Below are 19,965 nucleotides of genomic sequence, written 5' to 3'. Positions count from 1 at the left end.
ATCTCAAAGGTCCTTTCTGGCTCTTAAGCATGTGCACATGTGTGCACACGTACACAATCCCTTGGTTATTCAAATTAGTGTGAAAATTATTTATGTATATAAGAGTTGTTTATTTGTGGGAACTATTTAACCATATTTTGTTCCTATCATTTAAAAGTTCTGCAGGAGAGAATACCATGGGTACCACCTGAATGCATTGAAAATCCTAAAAATCTAAACTTAGCAACAGACAAATGGAGTTTTGGTACCACTTTGTGGGAAATCTGCAGTGGAGGAGATAAGCCTCTGAGTGCTTTGGATTCTCAAAGAGTAAGTTTCTATCAGTGGTGAAGTTGGAATTACTCTGTGATCCTTGATAGTTCTTTTGCATGATTTGATATTCTTTAGCCCGTCTTATGTTAGAAAGAAGGTTGATGTGACATTCATAATTTATTCTCAATGTGTGGTTCTTTAATTATAGAAGCTACAATTTTATGAAGATAGGCACCAACTTCCTGCACCAAAGTGGACAGAATTAGCAAATCTTATTAATAATTGTATGGATTATGAACCAGATTTTAGACCTTCTTTCAGAGCCATCATTCGAGATCTTAACAGTTTGTTTACTCCAGGTATGTGTTGATGGAGCAATCCTAATGATTCTCCAGCTTTCTAACTTTGTTGTACTTAGTAAATCTTTACTAATTTTGTAATCCCTTCTGGAAAGTTCCCTGATATCTTTTAGACTTTAATTTCTTACATTCATATGACTTTTCTTATTTTATATGTATTCTGATCTCCCAGATTGAGCAGTCTCGCCATTTTTAAAAAAGGCTTTTTTCCTTCTAATAACTTCATGTTGGTTTGCCACTTAGTACATAATATACTATAGAAGTTTATTTGGCTTATTTGACTTTTTAAAAACAATTCTATTTTTTTAACTAGTTCTCTATAATTTATAACTGATTGATTTTCTAACATGACGTAGATTTGTTTTTGTTTGTCCTCCTCACCTTTAAAATACGTAGCTAAATATAGATTTGTCTGACTCATAAGTATTTTCTGTTCCAATATTACTTGCCATTCTCATCATAAAAATCAGAATATAATCTTACTTTATAAATATTAAAACTATCTATTTTGGAAAGTAATCATTTATCCTTTGCAAAAAATCTTTATTGAAAACCTGTCAGATTGTGGGTTATAATTAAAAGCTTTCATTAACATAATCTAAACTATTGGAGTTGCCATGTATCAGTTTGTATTTAATATTTCTAACTCATTCTGATTATTTTGGTCAGCTTGCATGCATATCATTTTAACCCAGAGAATGTGTTTGCCAGGTTATGGTAGTATTATTCTTTGTTTCTACAGATTATGAACTATTAACAGAAAATGACATGTTACCAAATATGAGGATAGGTGCCCTAGGGTTTTCTGGTGCTTTTGAAGACCGAGACCCTACACAATTTGAAGAGAGACACTTGAAATTTCTACAGCAACTTGGCAAGGTAAGATGTCAGAAGATTTTTAAATAGTTAATCGTAAAACATTTTATTTAGGGGAGAAAAAGGGCTTTTGAAATTATCTAAAATTCACTTTCCACAAAATTTTGAGGAGTGTTTGTAGAAAAAAGGTTTAATTGTCAGGTGTTGGAGAAATGCTGTGTTAAGTAAACTACTGTCTTTGCTGAAGAACTTCTCAGACCCTTTAACATGTAATATGCATTGAACATCTTCAAGAGGAAGATAATTTAGGCAGTATTTTTCCCAAATAATTTGACCAAGGGACTCTTTTTTGGTAGAGTGCGCTGTAGTTATGAGTTAGAGAAAGGAACAGTTAAGCCTTTTCTCTCACCTCCATTTTTAGTTGTCTCAGGGAGAAATAATCTGATTGTTCAGAGTCCAGATATTAACTGGACTATGTTTACTAGCAGACAGAGTCTCTCTCTGCTGAAAGGTCACACAGTCATGCATAGCCTATATATTTTAAGTAAGACCAGAAAAGGATTAGTTCTTGGCATGTCCAATCATAGTGGTAAGCTTGCTTTCTTTCTCTAAACATGCTAGCATTGGGTTCTGTACCATGTGGCCTTCTGAATTGGATTTTGGCATGGGTACATTATGGAGGCCTCACTTAGGTCTTTAATCTGAGCTCAGTGTTCTGATTCAGCTTTACCAGAGCTAAACATTGGTTATATTATGTATTAGCTTAGTTATATTCATATTTTGCTGTTTTTCCTTGTTTGTAAAACATTCTCAGAAATGTTTCAAAGAGTGTAGCAATGGCAAAAAAAAAAAAATAGTCCAGGTATTTAGGTGTATCTGTTGTTGTACAACAATTTACCCTAAAATTAACAGCTGAAAACAACAAACATTTGTTAATCACCTAAGGCTAGGCGAGTCCGGAATCTGGGAACAACTTAACTGAGTGGTTCTAGATCACAGTCTCTCACAAGATTGCAATCAAGGTGTCAGCCAGGTCTTGCAGTGTCATCTGAAGCCTTGACTAGGGGTAGATTTACTTCCAAGCTTACATGGCTATTGAGAGGCCTCAGAATATCTCCTTCCAAGATCACTTTCGTGGGCTTCTCCATAGGCCACCTCACAACATGGGAGCTGAGAGCAAACATTCAAGATTGAAGTGATAGTCTTTTTTGTATCCTAATCTCAGGAGTGGCATCTTATCACTTCTGCCATATTCTATTCATTATAAATGAATGAATCCAGCCTACACTCAAGGGGAGGGGGTTATAAAAGAGCTTGAATGTCAGAGTGTAGAGAACATTGGGAAATAATCATAGAAGCTGTCAACCACACTGGGTGACCTTGGCCATAATTCTATGTTGATAGCATCAATTTCTTGGTAGTATGCAATTGTCCAAAATTTATTAGTCCTTTTGTCCCTTCCTTGCAAAATTATCTGTTGACATCTCATAGAAAGTATTCTCTAGAACAGTTTGGGAAGTGATGTTCACACTTAAAGAGTAACCTGTTCATTTCACAGTGAGAAAAATTAAGGTCCAGAGAAGTTAAGTAGGTTGCCTATGATCAAACAGCTAGTATTAGCAGGTATGAGACGAGAGCCTTTCCCTATTCCTATTTCCATGCTTTTTCTACTCACATATGTACTTGATTTTGTTTGTGTGAGTATGCTTCAGTTGCATGATCATTTTCTGTTATCTTTTTGGGGCAAATCATATGATGTTAAGACAAAGAAAATAATTTTTTAATTCCCACTCAGGGCTCAAATTGCAAACAATAAATTGTTTACAAAAAAGGAAGGAATTAGTATAATATGATTTATTCATGGGGTTGAATACATTGAATACATCTTGATTCATGTTAGTTGTATGCAGATATTTTCATGACCAAAACCACTAGTATTAAAGTAGTAACATAGTCACTAGTCACAAAATCATGAAAACCTTAAGCTATTTTCTCTGTGATTCTGAATAAGCCATTTAATTTCTCTAGCCCTTAGATTTGGCCTTTAATGAGTTTCATTATATCTCCCAGAAAATTTTTTGGTAGACTGTAGAGAAAGTTTCAGGAAATAAAATCCAACTCATTTGAAGTAAATGGCAACAATCTAGATAATCTTCATTATCTTCAATTGATATGGCTATTTTAAATACACATTTTAATTTTCTTCTTGTACTTTTATCCTTTCTCAGTTTTTAATATGATGTGAATATATGAACATTTATATGATTAAGGGTGTTTTCTAGGAAAAAAGTATTTCAAATTCCAAAATCCAAAGTGAAAAACCATCATTCACTTTTAGAGTTAGAAATTTTTAAATCAGTAGATGAAAATCCAGTGGGCAATTTAGGAACCAGGAGTCTTTGGGAGGGTCTGAATTACGTTCAGATTTTAAGTTTTCTCCCCCCCCAAATAATGTGATTTTAATATACAAATATCTGAGTCTCACACTAAGTGCCAGGTGCTTCACTGGTCACTGGATGTGGGGCATAGTAATTGCCTCTGTAAAGTTTGCAACTTAATTGGAGGAGGTGAATAGCAAACTAACAATTATTAGAACGGTGTGATGAAGTAAACCCAATTATCTTCCCCCTCAAAAAAAAAGCAGTATGATAAATATATGCTCTATTTAAATTTCACACTGATTACAGTTTCTAAGATTTTCATATGATGTGAATTGGTGCAAATGTCAGCATTATGATTATTCATGTACAAGCATACCTTAGAGAGATTGCGAGTTTACTCCCAGACTACCAAAAAAAAAGCAAATACCACAAAAAATAAGTCACACAAAATTTTTGGTTTCCCAGTGCATATAACAGCTATGTTTACATTATACTGTGGTCTCTTAAGTGTACAAATAGTGTTATGTTTAAAAAATGTACTTAGCTTTATGAAAAATACTTTCTTGCTAAAAAATGCTACCCATCTTCTAGCCTTCAGCGAGTTGTAATCTTTTTGCTGGTGGAAGGTCTTGCGTCGACATTGATGGCTGTTGACTGATCAGGGTGATGGCTGCTAAAAGTTAGGGTGGTTGTGGCAATTTCTTAAAAGAAGACAGCAATGAAGTTTGCTGTATGGGTTGATCTTTTATATAAGAATGTTATAAAATTATTTTTAGGAATGTTATCTGGCATTATTAGAGTATGTTTCTATTTTGAGAGAATTTCTTATTCTTTATATAACCCTAAAGACTCATTAATTTGGACTTAACTAATTCAATATTTGTAGTTATTCACACTCAGCTAGATTTATGTATGTAAATCACATCCTTAAAATATGTTTTATAAAAGAATTAATACCTAGGCATATTAGTCTACCTATATTCACAAATGGTAATTATTTAGAAAAATTAACTTTAACTTTATAAAACTACCCTTTGGTAGTTAACACCCTGATTTACTGTTCACTTATTCAGACTACTCTTATTTAGTTTAAATTTCTGATTTTTTCCATTATTTTCTAAAAATAAGTGATGAATATTTGAAGTTCCTTAAATTAAACATACTTATAGTTTTGTCCTCGTGTACATTATTAGATAGTTAATCAAAATGGTGTATGTCTTTGTTATTCAAGTATTTCTTTATTAAATGTACTCTTTCATGGTACTTGCATATGGCCACCTTCTCACTGTGTTGCCTCACATGGTAGAGAGCGCTGGTATCTCTTCCTCTTATGTCAGTTCTTTTGTTTTGGGGTTTTTTTTGGGGTGGGGGTAATTAGGTTGGTTTATTTATTTGTTTATTTGTTTAGTTAGTTACTTATTTAGTGGAGGTACTGGGGATTGAACCCAGGACCTTGTGCATGCTAGGCATGCACTCTGCCACTGAGTTATACCCTTCACCCTCTTCCTCTTTAGAGGCACCAGCCCTACTGGATTATAAGCCCTTACCCTTATGACCTCATTTAACCTTTATGACCTCTTCACAGGCTCTCTCCAAATAGGCTCATGTTGGGGGTTAGAGCTTTATCATATGAACTGAGGGAGGGGGCATGGACATTCAGTCTATAAAGGACCCTTATTCCGTACAGCTCACTGACAGTGGTATCAAAGGGTATATTGTGAAGCAGCACAGTTCTTCCTGGAAGTTAGAAATAGAAATTTAGAAATCCCTGGTATGTCCCTTGCCTTATCTTAAAAGTTAATGTTTATGATTTGTTTAAATGCTTTTTGAAGTTGTTTGTATTTCAGCCTGTAATTCCTTTTGAAGAAATTAAATATATAGGTTTACTACTCACCTATTGCAATATTATTTCCTTTTCTAGTTCTGAAAGTTGTCTAATGTGAGTTTAGAAATACATCTACTAATTCTAGCTACTGAAAATTGCCTGTGTAATTAGAATTTATTAATAATTTATCTACAAAACTTGAGATTTCTGTCTTAATGTGATGTGTTGTTTAGGGTAATTTTGGGAGTGTGGAGATGTGCCGGTATGACCCTCTACAAGACAATACTGGGGAGGTGGTAGCTGTTAAAAAGCTCCAGCACAGTACTGAAGAGCACCTCAGAGACTTTGAAAGGGAAATTGAAATCCTTAAATCCTTGCAGCATGACAACATTGTAAAGTACAAGGGAGTGTGCTACAGTGCTGGTAGGTTGCCCTTTGAAACCTATTTTGAAATCACAGTATGTCTTTGGCATCCTGAGTAATAGAAACAAACATATGATGCCTCAAGATCCAGACTTAGAATATTCCAGTGCCCAGAGAAAGAAGCATTCTGTATGATTGGAGATTTTGCTTTGTGGTAGTAAGGTATAACTACAGGAAGTCCTTGGCTACTTGGTTAATTATTCTCTTCACTGAGGATGGTGGTTACTTTCCTTGCTTAAGCTTACCCAAGGGAATATCATTTCTAAAGAAACAAATTGTCTTTGCTCATATTTTCTATGAGAATATAATTTTTAAATTAGATGCTTTTTCAGTATAGATGAGGAAAAAGGAAGTCTTCTCATTAGCTTATTCTGGTTTGCTTAAGGATTAGATAAGACTAAAACGTAACTATTTTTGAAGATTCTTTTAGAACTTACTGCTTGAAGAAGTCTGTTCTTAACTACTACATCACCTTTATAATCAGGTTTTGTCATTTTAGACTCAGATTTTGTATATCTTTAAGACATTTCTGTATGGTTGTTTTCTAATATTTAATCAACAAAGTATGGCACAGTGAAACATTATATTCTCATTTGTTTGCTAATAGGCCGGCGTAATCTAAGATTAATTATGGAATATTTACCATATGGAAGTTTACGAGAGTATCTCCAAAAACATAAAGAACGGATAGATCATAAAAAACTTCTGCAGTACACATCTCAGATATGCAAGGTACCTAATATCCTGGTTATTTGTTGTAGATGAAGAGAGCATGTTGAAATAATTGTTAAGAAATCCTTTAGAGTTCTTTTTAGATAATGAAGGGAGTGGACAGACATAAGACCACTTAAATTATTTATGTTCATAAAGCTAGCTGAAAGAAAAATATTATTTTTATCCATAGGGCATGGAATATCTTGGTACAAAAAGGTATATCCACAGAGATCTGGCAACAAGGAATATATTGGTGGAGAATGAAAACAGAGTTAAAATAGGAGATTTTGGTTTAACCAAAGTCTTGCCACAAGACAAAGAATACTACAAGGTGAAAGAACCTGGTGAAAGTCCTATATTCTGGTGAGTATATTTTAGTACAATAAAATGAAGTTTTAGAGCACAAACTTCAAACTTTATTTTTATGACTTTTTTATTTTTTATTTTTATTACTTATTACTACTAGTTTGTCATTTATGTATTTATAATAACAATAATCATTGAAGTTACTTTGTGTGTTTTCTTCTAGGAACTTTTATGGCTTTAGATCATACATTCAAGTGGTTAATCTATTTTGAGTTAATTTTTGTATATGGTGTAAGATAGTGGTCTAATTTCATTCTTGCATGTGTCTGTCCAGTTTTCTCAATATCATTTATTGAAGAGACTTCCTTTCTCCTTTGTAGGTTCTTTGTTCCATTGTTGTTAGTTAATTGTCTATATATGTGTGGATTTATTTCTGGGCTCTCAGTTCTGTTCCAGTGATCTGAGTATCTATTTTTGTGCCAGTACTAACCTGTTCTGATTATTATAGCTCTGCAGTATAGCTTAAAATCAGGGAGCATGATACCTCGAGGTTTGTTGTTCTTTCTCAAGGTTGTTCTCTTTCTCAAAGTATTTCTTGTAGTTTAGTACAGATTTTAGAATTTGTTCTAGTTCTGTGTAAAATGCCATTGGAATTTTGGTAAGAATTACATTAAATCTGTAGATTGCTTTGAGTAGTATGGACATTTTAACAATATTAATCCTTTCAATCCATGAGCATAGAATACCTTCTTATTTAATTGTGCCTTCTTCAATTTATTTTATCAGTGACAGAAAAGGGGAAGGGCATTCCATGAGGAGGATGACAAGAACAAGAGATCAGAGGGGTTGTGAGTGAATGGTAATACCACAGAACAAACAAGCAGTAACTGGGGCTAGAAAGTCCTGTGTGCCATGTTAATGAGTTTAGATTTTATTAATTAGACAGTGTGTAGGTGGAAAATTGGAGGCTTTATCCAGGAGAATAGCATGGTGAGATTCATGTTTTAAGAAAATAGCTTTACTTGTGGTGGAGAACAGCAGTTTTCAAAGTGTGGGGGCCTCTGATACCTTCTTTTAGGGAGTCTGTGAGGTCAGAAGTATTTTCATAACAATTCTAAGATGTCATTTGCCTTTTTCACTCATTTTTCATGAGCAAAGAGTGGAATTTTCCATAGGCTCTAAAATTTGTCTTCTACAACCTGTGTCCATCAACAGATGAATGGATAAAGGAGATGTGGTGTGTATATAGACATATACATACATATAAATACATATACATACATACACAATAGAATACTACCCAGCTATAAAAAAAAAAAGAATGAAATTTTGCCATTTGCAGCAACATGGATGGACTTGGAGGGCTTTATGGTAAATGAATTAAGTCAGACAGAGAAAGACAAATACTGTATGATATCACTTATATGTGGAATCTAATAAAATACAATAAACTAGTGAATATAACAAAAAAAAAAGAAGCAGACTCACAGATACAGAGAACAAACCAGTGGTTGCCAGTGGGGTGGGAGGGGCACAATAGGGGTGGGAGAGTGGGACGTACAAACTATTGGGTATAAGATAGGCTACAAGGATGTATTGTACAACATGGGGAATAGAGCCAATATTTTGTAATAACTGTAAATGGAGTGTAACCTTCAAAAACCATAGAAAAATAATTTTTAAAAACACAAAAAGGTATGTCTTTTATTAAACTACCATTAAAGAAACTTGCAAAAATGTAAAATACAATGGTCTTCTCAAAATTTTTTGTTTTGGAAAATAGTTATTTTTTATAAACATGTTATTTATGTTAACATTACTGGGTTTGTTATTTTTAGTGAAATAATGCTTTTACATTTCTTGAGTTTTTATATGTAATATGTTAAATATTGGTACATATAACCCACATAAACAAAAGCTTTGGGGGCATTTCAGTCATTTTTAAGAGTGTGTAGGGGCCTCAGACCAAAAGTTTTGAGAACTAGATGTATAGAGGGACATTGTATTCAGGAGAGGCTAACAAGCAGAGAGGAAACTAGTTAGGCAAATTTTGCAGGAATCTAGGTCATTGCTTTTGAAACCCTTTGTTCATATATATCCATTAAAATATTTCAATACAATATTTTAAGATAACATCTTTTCATGTTTTAAATGCATGATTTAAATATGGCAAACCTTTGTGCTGCCTCAAAGATTGAGTCATGTAATGAAGAATGTCCTTTATACAGCTTGTTTGGCAGTGCCAGTCCTCATAAACACATTACGCTTAATTTCCAGCAGAAAAAGTCTTACTTCATTTTGCAATTCAAGTAAGTATATCATGAAATATTATTTAAAAATATATATACATTGCAGAACACATGTGCTGAGGCATATTTATAATGGAGCTAACAAAGCACATTCACCAGAGTGCCTTCCTTCCAGGATTCCTTCTTTTTAAATTTTAAATACCACTTTCATATTCCTAATTTTATATTCTTTGTCATAAAGAAATCCCCCAAATTATATAAGGTTTTGGACCCTATGTTTCTCCCTGCATATCTGGTAAGTTTAATCACAGGGGCAATCAGGATAAGCTTAAGATGATAAATATCTAGTATAATTTTTATAATTAAGTTATAAAAATAAGACAAATCACTTCTCATTACTTAATTTCCAATAAATAATACAGAATAAAATGTAGCTAAGATTATAATTTATGAAGTAAGGCATATGGTAAATGGCCTGGTATTCCTTCAGTAAATGTTTTAGGGGAGAAGTACGTATTGAACTCTGATGCTTGACTTTGGGGAATCACTAATAAGAAGCTTGCATAAAAATCAGAAATAACATCATTTTCATCATGAACAGAATTTTCTTATGTATTTAATGAAAAAGAAAGCTATATGCTGCTAACAACCATCAGATGGAGAGTTGGCATATAGTTTTATTTTTATATTAGCAAGTAAAAGTATTAAATGTTTTATATAATGAAATGAGGTTAATTTTTGTATATATATTTCAGAATATGAGTTGATAAAATAGATTTTTAGCTAACTTATTGAATAATGTACATTAAATCTAGAGTCTGAAAAAGTCACATGTAATTTTTATCCATAGGATTTAGCCATCGTGTCTTTTAAAAAATACAGTTTCATTTAAAAGAATCTTTGTCACCTGTATTTGTTGTTCAAATGTGGTCTTTGTTTTAGTTAATAGCATGTTCTAGGGGTTGTTTTGAAGGAGAGATTAAATTTATATAATTCATATTTTAAATCTCAGTCTAAAACAGATCTTTTTCACCATCCTCTATAACAAGGATGAATTTAGCAATGTAACCATGTTATTCATAATCCATTGGCCAAAATTCTCCCTTGGTTAATGTTGATAGCTTCAGTAGATGATGACATCATTTTCCCATGACTTTCTATTTTCTGTGCTCCCTCTTATAATCACCTCCTTTCAGATCAACAGGTTATTTCTTTTATATGTTAATAGTTTCAAGTCTTACTTCCAGTTTAAAAGCCGCTTTTTCCTCTAGGATACTTATCTGGATTCATTTTAAGCTTAACTTGGAAAGAGCAGGTTATTTTTCAGTTCTTAGAAGATACTTTGCATTTACCTCTGGTGTTACCCTGCTATTACTGAGACAAAAATTAAATTTTTTGAATTTTAGTTATCTTTGTATGTTGGAGGTTCCCAAGACCACCCTCAGGTTTGCTGATTCACTAGGAGGACTCTTAGGAATCGGCATACCATTGTATTTGTGGCTGTGACTCATGACAGGGAAAGGATACAAAGCAAAATCAGCAAAGGGAAAAGGCATCTGGGGCAAAGCCTGGAGGAAACCAAACACAAGCTTCCAAGTGTCCTCTCCCAGTAAAGTTGTATGGGACACACTTAATTCCCCCAGAAGTAAATTGTGACTATATGTGTGAAATGTCACCTACTAAGGAAGCTTGTTAGAGACTCGGTGCTAACAGTTTTTATTGAGACTGGTCATACGGGTGTCCTCTGCCTGGCACTTACCCAAATTCCAGACTCCCAGAAGGAAAGCAGGTGTTCAGCATAAACCATATTTTTTGCAGAAGCAGTTTAGGTACAGTGAGCCACTTTTACCATTTAGGGAATTGCAGAAACCCGACTGAAATCTTGAGTTCCCAGGTACCAGCCAAGTGTCAGCATGGCAAACAGACCTTTTTGAGGATAGCAGCCTCAGGCCTATTATGTGAAATCTTTTCTCTACACCTTGGTTTTTTTTAATCCAGTGATTTGCAGGTAAAATCAAGAATTTGCACATCAAGTAACTGTCTTTTAAATATATTACAGGTATGCACCAGAATCACTGACAGAGAGCAAGTTTTCTGTGGCTTCAGATGTTTGGAGCTTTGGAGTGGTTCTGTATGAACTTTTCACATATATTGAGAAAAGTAAAAGCCCACCAGCGGTCAGTTTGTTTTTTACTTACTTTCAATTTTTTTTTTTTTAACACGAGAAGAGCTTCTTCCAAAGAATAATAGTAAGCTTAGGGTTATTTTAGGGCCTCCTATTGCTTATTTGTCAGACAGCATCCAACAAATTAACCCTAAATTTATTAATTAAATTACCTTGAATTTTTTAAAAAGTGGGGATTTGAGTACTATTTAGTATATTCTCTTAATACTATTTTTATTAAGTCCAATAAACTCATCCATTCTAGGAATTATTGCAAAAGTTAAACCTTTTAAAGTAATATTTTTTTCTGCTTGTAGTTTTTTTTTTTTTTTTTTTTAACATGGGAAAGCATGAGAAAGAAAATAAAAATCATCTCTAATTCAGCTACCACTTTACATTGTGGTATGTTTTCTTCCAGGCTTCATTTAATTTTATATGTAAAAGTGAAATTTTATTAAAAAGATTTCTTTTATAAAATAAAAGGTCATACTGTACAGTTTGCTATCCTGCTTTTTCACTATGTATTATAGCATGATATTTTCCTATATTGGTAAATACTTACTGCAAATATGACTTGTAAATTCTTGGTAGCTTTCTTTATCATAAGGATATAATTGCTGGACAATCATTTTTCAGTCTCCTAAGTAACACTTCATTGAACATAGTAGACATCCTTATACATATTTATCTCTTGTTATCACCTTAGAGTAAAAGTATAATTATAGGTGAAAGGTTATGAATGCTTTTTTAAATCCTTTAAGGATTTTGATTATTTCAAAATGTTTTCCAGGAAAGCTGTACTAGATTACACTCTCAGAGGCCGTGCATAGGGCTTTATATTTTATCATTTGCAGTTTTGCCAAGTTGACAGGAGAGAAATTATATCTATTTGATTTTAATTTGCATTTCTGCTATCAGTATCATTTATATATTTATTGGGTATTTAGGGTGAGTATGTGTGTGGGCATTGTTTCCTTTGCTCATTTTTATATTTCCTTACCATATATAAGAGCTCTCTATATTTAAATAAATGATGTGTTCATTGTAAATATTTCTCTAGCTCATGGTTCAGACTTTAGTTTTATGGATATTAAACATATGTATGTTTTCTCTCCATTGCATTTATGCTTAAGTATTCATTCTGCAGTTTCTTTTTATTATGTCTTCTTTTACATTCAACTTTTTATTTCAGCTGAGATGTAATATGATGTGTTAAGACAAAGTAAATATATTTTTTTAGTTCACTTGAGCCCTTCTCAGGGAATTTGTATTGAGTGTATACAGTTATGGAAATTGTGTTATAGAGGTTCCACATTTAATATTCTTCTGAAATATGACTGAAAAGGAAGTTTCTAAAGTTAAAAGTCTGTTTTTAAAAAGTTTCAAACATATAAGGAAACATACATATACAGAATTTTTCCCATTTACTGGAAGAAGTTGAGAAAGAATTTGTCAAATTAAAGGTCCCAAAAATGTGTCATTGAAAAGTGGGTTTGTGTTTCAGGAATTTATGCGTATGATTGGCAATGACAAACAAGGACAGATGATTGTGTTTCATTTGATAGAACTTCTGAAGAATAATGGAAGATTACCAAGACCAGATGGATGCCCAGACGAGGTAACAAAATTTTTTTATCCACAGGAATCATGTATTTTCTTTCTCTTTTTATCCAAGGATTTCAGGTCAGTTTATGCGATTTAATTTGCTGAGCTTTTTATTAGATAAAGAGCATAATCATGACTGTGGATCTAGACATAGCCATGGCACATGCCTACATAGGAAAATTAAGTGGGAGTTAGTTCCAAATTCATGTCTTCACCAATTAAAAGATGGCACTTTGTGTTCATCGTAATTTTGGTTTATTTTCTCTTTTACAGATTTATGTAATCATGACAGAATGCTGGAACAATAATGTAAATCAGCGCCCCTCTTTCAGAGATCTAGCTTTTCGAGTTGATCAAATAAGGGACAACATGGCTGGATGAAAGAAATGAATTTCACTCTGAGACCAAAATAGACTTACAAAGTTTTGTATTTCACACTGCTGTGGTCTATTATTACATATATCATTATTATATATATCATAATGCTAGCCAGCAAAGGTATGGAAACATCTGCTCAAAACTTTCAAAGTTGAGTGAGTTTTTCTTCATGAGAATACCAGCCAAAGACATTGATGAAAAGTTGTTAGCAAAGAATTTTGTAAAAAAAAAAAAAAAAAAAAAGTTTTATGAATGTAATCAGTTAACATCACCTTTCTTTGGCAAAGGACGAATAGACTATTTTCAACTCAGAATGATGAGAGATGGAAAAATTGTAATGTAAATATTTCAGATGCACAGAATATGTATGTACAGTTTTTACCACAGTGAATGTGTAACATCTTGGCATCTTGTGTCATGTTTTACACAAGGGCTGGTGTTCATAGTAATGTTTTCTAATTTTTCCATAGTCGATCTATAATAACTTCACTATATACAAATTTAAGATGCTCAGATAATTGAATAAGCACCTTTATGTCCTTGTTCATCTATATCACAGGCCAGCAATATAAGCAGGTATATACTTCTAGCATGTTGTTTTATGTACTGTAAATATTTTTCAAAGCAAAGGGAACAAATGTTTAGTTTTATTTCTATAGAGAATTTCCCTGACCCTAAAGAATACATTTTGAAATGGAACAAGTTTACAAAGATATAACCCAATCTATTTTCTTATTTGTCTCCCTTGTATCTGTTTGTGATGAGTATGTTTTTTAAATAGAACTATATCCAAATTTTTCTAAGACTACAGTGCATAGTTTTCTTTAAAAATTTTGAGATTATGAATGCCAGGAATATTGTCATCCCTTGAGCTGATGGCTGCCAGTAAGATTCTTCAATCCCTGGGATCTGTGGGCATGCATTCAATGTAAGCATAAATTAGATCATTTTTCAAATGTATACACTAAGGTGCATAGTGGGTTAGGAATTTTTTGTCAAAAGAATGTGTATTTTAGGGATTTCAGAGAACTGCAGTCATGGAAGAGATTTTTTTTTTGTTAGATTCTTATATACAAGAGAGAGATGAGAGTAAATTGGTTTAAAAAAAAAGTATGTGTGTTAATTTTATTCAAGAATGCCAGTAGAAAATTCATAATGTATGTATTGAAGAAAAATGAGTATTTTTCAATTAAGTATAAAGGTTTGTTTGTTGTCGTCGTTTTAGAGCTACTCCATTTTAGACACCACACTTCAAATATGGCGGGGGTTTTTTTGTGTGTGTTATTTATACAAAGTTCAGAATTCCTGGTATTTTGGTTAAAAAGAAAATAGTTTCTTACTTTCTCTTCAGCGCCATATGCTATTTTTTTAGCCTTAAGACTTTTGATTATCTAGTTTTTTGGAGCTGGTTTTAAAATGCATATTATGTAAGAAAAAAAATGCCTCACACATAAAGTTTGAAATTTTTTGGTTGGAAGGAAGGAAAGGAGAGAAATGTTTTTTATATTATCTTTAAAGCATTTTAGTAGTTACCAAATGCACAAATCATCTAAAATGATAATATATTTTTAAAGATTTCTAGTAAATATTTTGATGAAAGTTGATTATAATTTTTTTTAACCTATAAAGACCCCTCAAGGATCTGTACTTGTAATGCATTTTTAGAGATCTGATATTCTGTTACTTTTCAAGTCAAAAGTAGCATATCATATACTATTCTTGAGTTCAGATTTTTGTACTAAAACTTAAAACTAGATTCTTAAAAGTCAGTAACATTTTGTTTGTTTATAAAAACAAAGATGTTAACTGGGTTTCTTTTTATAAAGTTTTAATGTTACACTTTTTAGTTTTAGGAGAAAAGTCCCACATAAACATCTTAAGTTTTTAGAACAGGATGACTTTATTGTAAAATTCTAAGTTTTCAAGAGAACTATTATTCGTTGAGGATTTGTGATGCTTTAAATTTTGATTCTGACCATACCTAAAAGGAAATTAACCCTGCAGCTGTTTAGTTGATCTGCACAAAACACAGGTAAGTAATTCTTGTACCAGTTAATGCCAAAGTGTTTCTTCCAATTAATATTCAGAAATGAGGGTGAAGGTTTTCTTAGAGTTCTGTTATTCTGTAAATATTTCAGTATATTAAGTTATACAATCTTTATATAAACAATTCCCTTTATCCATGGTTACCTACTTTAGGAAACAGTCATTTTTTCATATTATTTATATATATGCTGCCAGTAGCACTATAATTTGCTGTGGAAGAGGGCTTTCTTACAACCCAAGATTTTTGACTTAAAGTCAAGTGAAATTTTTATCACAATATAACTTCTGATATTTAAATTTTATTTAAACAGTTTATTATGGAGTAGACATTAGAAACTACCTATGGTTCTATATCTGGGAGCCATTCTCCAAGGGGATGGCATGATGTGGTCAGACTGAAACTGTATTATTTTCTTCACTGTGCCTTTAAGCATGTTCCCACAAAATTGAAATACTGATGTAATAAATACTCAGAAGTTACTTTCTTTTGTACTGTCACCTAACCAAGGAACTGAGGTTAACACACTGGTTTGGGGATATGCAGAAAAAGACTTTTATGAAGTAAACTTACCTTTCAGTTTTAAAGAAATGCTTCCTAAGATTGCTATCAACTGCTCTGTGTTCTTAATGAACACTGCTGTATCCACCCTAGGTCTGGTAGTTAAATTATTTCTAATGAAAGTTTTTAATTTTCCAGTACAACTTGCTGATGATCTTTGATCTGCTACATTAGAATAAATAATAACAGTAAGTATAAGTCAATAGGATTATCCAAACAAAAGAGTAGGTTATATGAGATAATCTTCATTTTATTTAAGAAAAAAAAAATCACAGTATGAATATCAGAAAATACTTGATGTTGATTCCCAGATCTGGGTTGGTTGTACTTAATTTCAACATAACTAGCTGCTAAGTGTTTTATGATGCTGACAGTAACATTAGAGACATTTCAGAATGACAGTGAGAGAAGAGAATTTTAACATTTCCACATTAATCAAATTCATATAGTATACATACTATATAGCCTTTAACTTTTCACATGAATCTCATTCTTAGTGAAATGCACATTATACACCTAAATACCAAAATATTTTATAAATTACCAGTTTTGTTATACTTTATTACAACATATTCTTTAGGTTAAGAAATTAATTTCTATTGTGCTTATGGCATTGCTGAGTTAGTACAGGCTGTAAACATTGTTCTTTTTCAGTTTTACAGATTTATAAGGAAAGCCTCTATCTCCAACTGAAACACTAATCATAGTTAATGTGTTTTTAAAAGTTGTTAATGATCATTTTCCATTATAAGGCTTTTCCTTGCATAGATACTCTGTTGATTGTGTCATGTGATGCACAAAAGTTTTTAATTTTGATATATTCCAAGTATCTATTTTTACTTTGGGTGTCATATCCAAAAAAATCATTGCCAAATCCAGTGTCATGAAGCTTTTTCCCAATGTTTTCTTCTAAATGTTTTATAGTTTTAACATTTAGGTCTTTGATGTATTTCTTAGTTAATTTTTCTGTATGGTTTTAGGGTAAGGACCCATTTTTTTTAACATGTAGATATTTAGTTCTCCAGGTACTATTTGTTGAAAGAGTGTCCCTTTCCCATTGAATGATCTTGGGGCACCTTTTGTTGAAAATCATTTGGCTGTAAACATTAGTTTATTTCTGAGCTATTTTATGCCATTAGTCTGTTTGTCTTTATGCCAGTACCACACCATTTTGATTACTATAGCTTGTGTAGTAAGTTTGAAATCAGAAAGTGTGAGACCTCCAACTATGTTCTTTTTAAATATTGTTTCGGCTATTTGGTGTCTCTTGAAATTCCATATGAGTTTTAGGGTGGATTTTTCTATTTCTGCAAAAAAAAAAATCATTGGGATTTTGATAGGGTTGTAAATATGTAGACCACTTTGGGTAGGGGTACTATTCTCTTAATGTGGATCATCTCAGTTTATCCATACAACTCTATGAAGTAGGTACTATTATTTTTCTCATTTTAAGTATGTAGACACTGAAGTTTAGCAAGATACAATAAATTTCCAAGTCCCACATTTAGAAAGAAGAGATGCTGAAATTTTGAATTTAGGCAGTCTGACTCCAATGCCAGAGTTCATAACCACTTCACTATGCTGCCTTTTGGCAGCACACATATAAAGCAGCAATAAACTATGTAAGTTTTTTCAGTGATCTGTGGTTATGTTTCCCAGGTGGCAAGATAACAAAATAATTTCAGTTCCCAGTGAAAATTGTTTGAATATATTTTTAGTTGGACTACCACATTCTTGTCCTCCAAACAAAAGAATTTAAGTACACAACAATTTGATAAAATGTAGATAAGTAAGTCTTTGTAGAAAGTGCAATGTAAGGGATGATAATGCCTTTTGCTAGATGATGAGAGAAAATTGAAAGTAAATGAACTTTAAGGAAAAAAAGCTTGGACTGGGATCTTATTTTCCAGAGTCACCATAATATTTGCTACATGAAAGGGGATTACTGGAGTGGGAGAAGAGGATCAGAGATTTAGATGAAACCATTCATTGTACAGCTGAGGAAGTTAAGTCCAAAGACACCTGAATTTGCCCAAGGCAAGAGCAAAATCAGGCTACAACCCAGGTCTTTTGACTCTGATTGATGGTCTTTATATTACATGCTAAATTACCTTATTTTTAAAGAAATGAGCTTAGGTTGTAAACAAACCATAAATTTTATTTATATAATCTTCTAACAAGTCATTTTTGAGGGCCTGCAGTGAACAAGGCACTATGTTAAACATTGTTGGTGAACAAAGATGTTCAGATGTATCCTCAAGGGTTTTTTAGTTGAGAAGGGACTAAGATACATCTTTACAAAGCATTACAAAGACAACTTGAGAATATTCTAGGCAAAAAACAGAACATTTAAATAGCACATCTCTAAAAGGAAGTTACTTCTGATAAATTTATAGTACAGAAAATTAAGTGGCAAGTAAAACTAAAGCAGATCAATTATGCACATAACATAGTAAACAGATATTTAATATATTTGAATCAAATCAGTAACCTGGAGAATGTTAACCCAGAACCAAGGTTGTAAAACTATTTCGTATGATGGTGAATGATACAGAGAATTATACCAAGTAAAGCCATATGTAAGAACAACTATTCACAGCTATCAGTTCAGAACTTTCAGGCAGAACTCACCACATTTTATCCACAAAACAGCCTCCCTTCCTAATATACTTAGTCATAATAAGGACATCACAATTCTCTTAAGTCATCAGAGCTCAGGACCCAAGTAAAACCTTTTATTCTTATTTTTTTCTCTTTTGCACTCTTCCACTCTTCCTTCTTAGTGTCTCCTGCATCAGTTTCTTCTTCTGGACTCCTTTATAATTTCATGTCTTGAGTATTGTTATTTTAATAACCTAATTGGTCTTCCTTCCTTCTCTCATTAGTCCTGCACATTACTGTCAGGTCATTCTTCCCAAAGCACAGTTTTAACCATGACACTTTCTGCTCAGATTTCCACTTCTCCTCACTTCCTACAGGATAAAGTCCAACACCCAATACTCCCACCAGAGGCAGGCAAATTTTAATACCAAAACAAAGGGAGCCTGGGCCAGGGCTGCCTTATTGGTTCTTTTTTTTAAGACACCATCCTTTGACTACCTTTTCCACTTGTCTTCTGGTATTAATTTCAAACTCCTTTCACTAGCGTCTTTTCATTATAATCATAACTGTTATGTAAACATTAAAAATTATTGAGAAAATAACACTTTTCAGGAGAATTATGCTCAGGACAGATAACTCCCTCTGCTCCCCACTAAACTAAGCTTCTGTCATCACAAGACCTCCAGAACATGTCCCAAACTGCCTAACCTACATTTATCTCCCACGACTCCTCAATAATTTTCCAATCCTGTCAAAATGGTTTCTTTACCATTCATTCTCTGAAAGTATGTCGTAGCTTGGACTAGAGAGGTGGGGACAGAAATGGAAAGAAATAGAAAAGTATGCTACTGATGGGTTGGATGGGAAGGGTGAGAGAAGAACAAAGCAGCTAGGTGGATGGAGGAATACAGACAAAATTCCATTTTGTATATGTTAAATTCGAGATGCCTAGCAGATATCCAAGTAGAGATGTCACATAGGTAGTCATTTAAAATAATGGATATAGTTAAGGTAACTTAAGGATGTGTCATTAGATAAAGGAAGCAAGTATCGGATCAGGACCTCAGACAATCTAACATGCAGAGGTTAGATTGAGGGTGAAGACTCAGCAAGGAAAGGCAAAGAACAGTCCAATGAAGTAAGGAAAAAAGGAGTGGAGTTTCATAAAAGCAAGAGAAAAACATATTTTAAGTAAGGGAATGGTCAGCTGGGTTGAATGTTATTTACTGAAGGACCAAGTAACTGGAGTGCCTTGAACTGACCATTACAATTGGCTATAGTGAACTG

The 19,965-nt window shown here is 32.9% G+C and overlaps 1 protein-coding gene across 1 annotated transcript in view; it reads left to right on the top strand.

Moving 5' to 3' along the window:
* The window catches only part of JAK2 (Janus kinase 2), an 87,758-nt gene extending 73,176 nt beyond the window's left edge, over positions 1 to 14,582 (top strand). The window contains 9 exon segments of the mRNA XM_032477728.1: positions 158 to 309; positions 461 to 611; positions 1,354 to 1,490; positions 5,867 to 6,056; positions 6,664 to 6,788; positions 6,961 to 7,133; positions 11,385 to 11,502; positions 12,994 to 13,107; positions 13,368 to 14,582. Coding sequence (XP_032333619.1) covers positions 158 to 309; positions 461 to 611; positions 1,354 to 1,490; positions 5,867 to 6,056; positions 6,664 to 6,788; positions 6,961 to 7,133; positions 11,385 to 11,502; positions 12,994 to 13,107; positions 13,368 to 13,475 — 1,268 coding nt within the window. The 3' untranslated portion in view covers positions 13,476 to 14,582.
* The last annotated feature ends 5,383 nt before the right edge of the window (positions 14,583 to 19,965 follow it).

This window comes from Camelus ferus, chromosome 4 (genome assembly GCF_009834535.1).
Source record: "Camelus ferus isolate YT-003-E chromosome 4, BCGSAC_Cfer_1.0, whole genome shotgun sequence".
NCBI classification, from domain to species: Eukaryota; Metazoa; Chordata; class Mammalia; order Artiodactyla; family Camelidae; genus Camelus; species Camelus ferus.
The sequence above is the reverse complement of the archived record's forward strand: the minus strand, read 5'-3'. Positions and strand labels throughout refer to the sequence as shown.